This window comes from Tachysurus vachellii, chromosome 14, assembly GCF_030014155.1.
Source record: "Tachysurus vachellii isolate PV-2020 chromosome 14, HZAU_Pvac_v1, whole genome shotgun sequence".
Taxonomy (NCBI): domain Eukaryota; kingdom Metazoa; phylum Chordata; class Actinopteri; order Siluriformes; family Bagridae; genus Tachysurus; species Tachysurus vachellii.
In genome coordinates this window covers 13,027,968-13,035,482 of record NC_083473.1, presented here as the reverse complement: position 1 = coordinate 13,035,482, position 7,515 = coordinate 13,027,968, and the positions used below count along the sequence as shown (strand labels likewise).

Below are 7,515 nucleotides of genomic sequence, written 5' to 3'. Positions count from 1 at the left end.
CAGCTCACCCTGATCACATAACAACTACTAATGAAGAGGTATGTGAAGCCAGACAATGTCATCTTTTCGACCTGCTGCTCTTGATGCAACACAGAGCAGTGCAACAAAGGCAAACATCTTCTTCATACATACACACACACACATGAACTCACAGAGCACAGGCTACAGGCCATTTTTCTGCTAAACCACTTAAACCACACAAGTTTTACACAGAATATTGTTGACGGTCATGTCATTGCATAGTAAAACGCACCCTAGATTAAGCGTGCACTGGGCCAGTTTATTTTAGCCTGCATCATAGACACATCCAATAACACATTATCAACAGTGAGCTGGAAAGGGAATGTGATATAGCTATAATATTGGGTGTAAAGTCTTTTCAAAGAGTCTAAGCCAACATTATCCAGTCAGAGTACAAATTACATGAAGGGCACATTCTGTATGGTTGGAACAACAGAGCTGGTTGTACAGCTTTTCTTTTTTTAACATGCTTGCTATTCCGAAAAGACACAGCATGATTACAGACTTGAAAATCTTGACTAAACAAAAAAACAGTAATCAAGAATGACCCAACTGTCTTCGTGTTTAGGTGTTTGTGTGATAGTTTTATGCATATGATGAGATCCCATGATATCAGACTCAGCAATATGGGTTTCATAAGAGAAATTTTCAGCTCTCTCTTTAACAGCATAGCCAAGTCACTGAGTCTAGTCAGGATAATGGGGCACAGTTTTACTTGCGAAATTGTAACACATTTAATTGTTTCAAATTAGAGCTTTCAAACTAGGTAAGAGGAGACTTAAAGGCATCACTGTGCTGGTGTTTTTATAGCTTGGCTGTATTCTAAAGGAAAAAATGGGTGAATGCTGGGCATGAGAAGGTGAGTGACAACAATGACAACACCATCAATGCTGTCCATTGTCAATCTGTGATTATAAAACCAGTCCTTTTGTCAAGACAGGGATTTGTGCTTTGCTTTTCTTCTGCTGTGCACCTTCCATCCCTGTGGTTACTAGGAGACAGTGAAGGGGTGCTTGGGGAAATAGAGGAACAGTGGGTACACTGGTACACTGAAGCAGACAGCTGCGAGGAGTGCACACACACACACACACACACACACACACCTTCTCTTCAGTGTTTCTCTCACACTCCCATGCCTATTTTGTACACCCCTCATCTCAGAAAACACACACACACACACCCCTTTCTCTGAAAGCGATGCAATGGTACAGAGTTGAAAAGCAGCACAGACTGTTCTGTGTACGTTCTTGCTCCTTGTGTAAATGGCTGCCAAAGCTTACACCAGCAATTATGTACCGAGACTTCTTTAGCATCAAAATGTTTCCATTAAAAGACAGAAACATATTACACACAAAAATCTTGGTTCAGTTGATCATTTTATTTTGTGTTACTGTTTGGTGTATGACACCACAGAGTAAAGTGTTGCTAATTAACCTCTTGCCTCATGGTCATATAGCACCATGCAATAAAGGGTAAGAATATTCTTCCAGCAAGATATGTGGAAGGCAGCAATTTTTTTGTTTGTTTTTCTACTGCTGCTCATGTAATGTCATAGGACAGCTGAAAGCATATGGAGAGGGCTGTGTGACTGCCCATTTCAGTGACCGTGAGCTTGGAGCCAGTCGTTCCATTTAGGAGGGCAGCAATCTGAGATTTCACCATATTTCCTCTGAGATTTCAGAAGAAATATAAAAAGAATACATGCTTGAAAAATGGTGGTCATAACTGAAGACCAAATAAATTAAAGTGCCATATTTTTATATTGACCCGTTTGTGAAATATTACAATAGTGAAATATTTAAATACCCAAATAAGTCCAAACGTACCACAACAAAATCTTGCCTTTCATTAACAGCAAATACAAGTTAAAGAGGGGTCTTGGGTAACAAAGTTCATTTTAATTGTGTGTATATCTTTTTAAATAGCTCTCTTTAATAAAGGTACTAATCCTGCTACACTACTGTAGATCATAGTAACATTCAGTGTACTAAAACATGTCGCTCTCCGACTCTCTTCTTCTTTCCTCTTGTCTAGGCAAGGGCCATGCGCTGGGGCTTCTCCAAATTGTTGCGAAACTTTTCAAGGAAGCGTGAGGCAAGTTCATCGTCTACTAGACGTCCATCGCTGGACAGGGTGACGGTCATCAGGTGTTGTGTGCAGAAGCCCTCTGCTTCCGGCGCCAGCTCAGCCCTCGATCGCCCCACTGCCAGGATACAGGCCTGAGGAGGATTAATTACTGCACTGAAGCCGTTGATGCCAAACATCCCCAGGTTAGAGATACTGAGAGGGAAGAGAAGAAGCAATATAAAGCAGGGCAGCAGATACAGTCCTGTGACATATGGAAAAAATGATTTGAAAGGTGGCAGTCTGTGAAAATTGGTCAGATTTTCGCTTTAGCTTAATTCTGGAAAACAAACAAAGCTAATAAAATTTCAGCCAAAATGTTTTTTCAGCCAATTTTTTTTAAGAAAGTGTGAACCTATGTATGAATACAACTTTTTTTTCAACAGTGCAAAAGTTCTTCACAATGAACAAATGCCTAATGAATTCAATTTGTAAACAGATAGTACATTCTGCACATTTTAAATATTAAACATAGTGTTAAACATAGTTTGAAGGGAGATCACCTGCGAGTGACTTCCAGTACAAGTGCTGAGACAGAGACTAATGTGAATGATGGTGATAATCAAAATGATTCTGCTGAAAACTTAGAATTCTTTCAAATATAACAAAATTGTTTTTCCACAACCAGACCAGGCAGAGTGTATTTCTGTGGAACTGGTAATAGTTTTAATTATGAGGGTAACCAGGCTATAAAACGACTTGTGATTGAGATGCTAATGGAAACATCATGCAAAAGAAAAACATTTCAGATCAAATATTCCATGAACAATGACTACATACAGAAGAAAATGTCCATATTTGGCCATGTGAAGGCTTTGCCCAGGCCACCACACAAACAACATCTTATTTTTTCCACCAGTAATGTGTTTGTCACAGAGACGATGCTTCCACAAACACAAAATCTGTGACTCTATAAGTCATGTGATTACTCATACGAGAATGGAGAGAGCTCCAGCTAAAATGTCACTTAAAGCTCTCGCTAACTATATCCTTGTAGTAATGCCACAGATTGAAATTAAGTCCTAAGTTTTAAACTGTGCTTAACTCCAGCATATGTGGCACTTCTAAACTGGCATTTAACTCTAGGTTAAAAAACATTTCACACTTGTGAATTTGAAGCAGGAATTTTGACCGGAGGTTATGAAGCCCTGGTCTGATGCAGTGTAATCAGTGTGTGTGTGTGTGTGTGTGTGCATTGTTTCACAATGTTTTATAGTATAAACGTATGCACTACTAAAGAGGAGATGTGAACTCCATATGATCTTTTGCAACAATACAACATTTGCTTGACTGTACATTTATAATCACACCCTCCAGTGTCACCCATATGAGGATGGGTTCCCCTTTTGAGTCTGGTTCCTCTCAAGGTTTCTTCCTTTACCGTCTAAGGGAGTTTTTCCTTGCCGCTGCTGCTATGAGTCAGCTTGCTCATAGGGGATAAAAACATACACATTGTGAACTAAATCCATCTAATATTAATCTTGAATTTTATATTCTATTAATCTTTATATTATTCTTTTATTAACCTTTTGTTCTATGTTTATGTTCTGTAAAGCTGCTTTGAGACAATGTCAATTGTAAAAAGCGCTATACAAATAAACTTGAATTGAATTGAACTTAATTTAATAAAACATTACAATTAGATGCTTAGTAATAGACACCCAATCAGACATTGAAGGGCGTATGCATCATATCATGTTAAACTAGGACATAGCAACACAAAGCTGTGAAAGCTAGAATCAAATACCTTCTCAAGAGCAGAATGCAGATCTGTGAAAGTGGAAGACAAGCTGTTTTTTTTTTTTTTTTATAAAGCGGTTGGGTGCTGTACGTATCCAATGATGGAAGGTGACACCGGAAATAAATAAATAAAAACATTGACCCAGGGTTTAAAAATGTACAATGTAAAACATGGAACTATGAATACTCAAAGATTATTGTTAACCCTGGATTAAATATGAGCAGTGTGAAACGTTATACAAGATAACCCAGGGCTCTGTTTACCCCAGGGCTTCCAGTGACCCGGGATGATCTATTTCAAGTGTGATGAGCCCTATAGAGTGCATTTATATTATCTGACTGACCGAGGAGTCAGTAGCCAGAAGAGGGTAGAAAAAAAGGAAAAAAATAAAGACCCTACACTGCTTAGGTAACATGGCTCAGTAGGAGCTTCAGAACAATGCATGAGATGCAAAATGTGAGTAATAAGACTATGAGTGATGTCTTACTACTGGGATTTCTGTTCTATCTTTACCATAGAGAGCCCATTTATTTCTAATCGACCCCATTAAGTCTCTAAATGATAAAAAAAAAAAAAAAAAAAAAAAAAAAAAGTGGCAGTCTGAGCCTTGGGTGGATATGAGTAAATTGATGACCATAATTTATTATCCTGGTTGATTTTACACACAGCATTCACAGTCATAAAAGGGGAGGAATAAAATATGCAGGTGCTTAGGCTTTTTTTAGAGATCTTCACAGCAAGGGCAGTGCTTCGACTTTATGAGCTTAACGGTGTGTTTAATGGCTTTTCGTAAGGGAGGTTTTAGACAGGAAGTAAAAGAGGATGGATGAAATGTTGGACATGATTTGTGGCAAATAAATGCGGTTCTCATTATTCTTAAAAAGCAAAACAAAGAAAGATTAAATTACAAGCATTGGGCAATTTAATTCTAATAAATTCTTTTAAAGCTGTTTACCTGAAGGATCCTCCCTGATATTCTTCTGGTAACAGTTTCCCTGCTCTTGCTTTCTGAGCCAGTGCCTGGTAGAGGAAAAAACAAAAGAGGAAGAGATGAAGGGAACTGTGATAAACACTGTATATGAAAAGTAACATTACACAAGAGACGTATGCCTTATTCTAATAACCTACTGGCCGCAAACCCCTGCTGATCCATCCGCCACACTTCACACTCAACCCTGTCTCACTTCTCTCACTAGCTTTTGTGCTCCTTTCTTAACACACAACAATTTGCTTTTCATTGAAATCAGAAAAGAAATCGCCCGTTATCCAGAGCAAACTCAGACAAAGGGGAAAAGCACATCACCAGGGCTCACATCCTTTTGTCCCTTAGTAATACAGCGACGTCTAGCATTTAAGAGAACTACATAACTCATAATGAGCATGAAAACACCACAGTGCTTCAGTGGAGTGCTTCTAAATAATAAGTCTGACAGGTCAGCCAACAAACACATGTAGACTCAGTATGAAGCACAGCAAACTCGTGCCCTTTTGTTACCATGGCAGCAAATTCAAGCATAGAAAGTGACTTGCAAATCAATCTGACTCCACTGATTACATGAGTGTGTGCTAGAGCTGTCAAATCCCTTTACTGCTACGTTTGACATGGCAATTACTATAAAGGTTTAACAATCAAATGAATTCAAATATTAACTAGCGTACACTTTTACATAGCCATACAGAACAAACATCATCCACAGAGCTTCACTATACATCTGGAACACAAACCACAGAAGGTGAAAATGTTTTTTTTTTTTTTTTCTATCGTGAATGACTTTAATGAATTATGACATTACTTGATCTTGATCCTTTTGACCTGAAAAGACTTGATCGTTCAAGATCAATACTCAAAAGAACTATTCATCCTCATTTGCCAGTTTAGTCAACCAATGAGACAGCCAATCAGGGTGCAAAAATAATGGTTATTTCATTTGTATTCATCAAAACAAAAGAGAGCTGCAACATGCAGATCGCTCAGATCAGAAATGATCGATACAACCACAACCATGTTAAATGCCACATGCCATATGAACATGAGGATAAGGTGAGGTGAGGCTAATATTGTTACAGCTAGTATTTAGCGGTCATTTGCCTCGTTCTGAAGCTGTTGAACACTTACACACAGTCTCACTATTAGCTAAGCTTAGCTTATACAATTTCGATTCTACATTCTTTGCATTTAAATATAGAAAATCAACAATAACTCAAAATGTCACTCGAAGATCTCTAAGAACATGTGCAGTAAGTACATAATGACCCTTTGGCACCACATAAAATAAGAGCGTCAAGGACCCTGAAGCTTTATCAAAGCTAAATGAGTCACATTAGTCAGCGAACACAGCAGGTCATTTGCCCCAGCAGCCGCAAGGTTTTCTCTCAGGTGTTTTAAACATCAGTGTGCAGTCAGACCTGCCCTTTCACTTTGTCTCATTAATGTTAGAAACTGCACTGCTGCCATGGTGACTGGTACCTTGGCGTTGGCGGAGATCTCCTGCACGCCTTTGTCTGCCGCATCTTTGATGATAGGCGTGATGAGGCCACGCTCGGTCGCCACGGCAATGGAAATATGGATGGAGTCCAGTGCTTGTGGTCCCTCACCGGACCAGGTCACATTGACTTCTGGCATTTCCTGTTTGAAAGGGTCAATGGTCAGGAATAAAGCACTAAAGCAGAGAAAGTTCAAAGACACTGTGAAGAGAAGATCTGATATGATGGTGGATGAAACAGAGCATTTCTGAAACATTGCTGAGCAAACTGTAAAGCTCAGCTGTTCCCCTGTTTTAGTTTTGAATTAATTTCTTAAGGCTAACAAATAAATAGTATTATACTACAACACTGCTGATTTTGGAGTGGCCACAAAGTGGGGATTAATTTGAATATAAACAGTATGACTCAGAAAGCCGTGCTGTTTGTAAGCCAGGTCCCAGGTTTTCATCAATGTGTTAGTTTAATATGTTATCATTTAGCGACAACAAATTCACAGGAGCATGTATGGCTGGACATACCACAACAACCTAATGCTAAAAATAAACTAGAAAAAATAGCAAAGGAGATCATTCAGTGATACTAAAGTTCACAGTGAAGCTTTCTGTAAGATTATAGGTATTTTATAGTCCTGAAAGTTGCCTTGAGTCTCAGTCAGTTTTCTGCTATGGAAAAAGTCTTCAGAGCAGAGTGCGTTATGCTTTCTAGTTCCTTAAAAAAACATGACAAGCCTTTTTTCCCCTGTGTGTGTGTGTGTGTGTGTGTATTTAACTTTAAGAGAGGAAAAAAAAAGCTACTAGGGGAACCACTGATATTATACCTGCTATAAAACAATAACAGGACACAATTTGTCTTGGAGGTTTCACAAAATTAAATATAACTATAAAGTAGAATTTATTATTTATTAACAAAACACAGCTGCTGTCAAACTACTGTGTTGTAAGGGAAATTTAATCTGCCTCCAAATCTTATTCAGCTCCACTGTCACCAGTTAGAAACCTATTTTTTTCCACACATCTTAAAGAAATTTAAAACACACATTTTTTTTACCTTGTAAATTATCTGGCTGATTGATTGATTCACTGATTGCTTTTCAACACTTTACAACACTATATAAGACATTTAGGTTTAACGCAAGACAGAAATTC

General features: G+C 38.3%; 1 protein-coding gene across 1 annotated transcript in view; it reads right to left on the bottom strand.

Annotated features, from left to right (window-relative positions):
- Positions 1-1,384: 1,384 nt before the first annotated feature.
- Positions 1,385-7,515, bottom strand: part of pdhx (pyruvate dehydrogenase complex component X) — a 37,651-nt gene continuing 31,520 nt past the window's right edge. The window contains exons 9-11 of the mRNA XM_060886972.1: positions 6,354-6,512; positions 4,842-4,906; positions 1,385-2,301 (exon numbers count right to left, since the gene is read on the bottom strand). Of these exons, the coding sequence (XP_060742955.1) occupies positions 2,052-2,301; positions 4,842-4,906; positions 6,354-6,512 (474 nt within the window). The 3' untranslated portion in view covers positions 1,385-2,051. The remainder of the gene's footprint in view (positions 2,302-4,841; positions 4,907-6,353; positions 6,513-7,515) is intronic.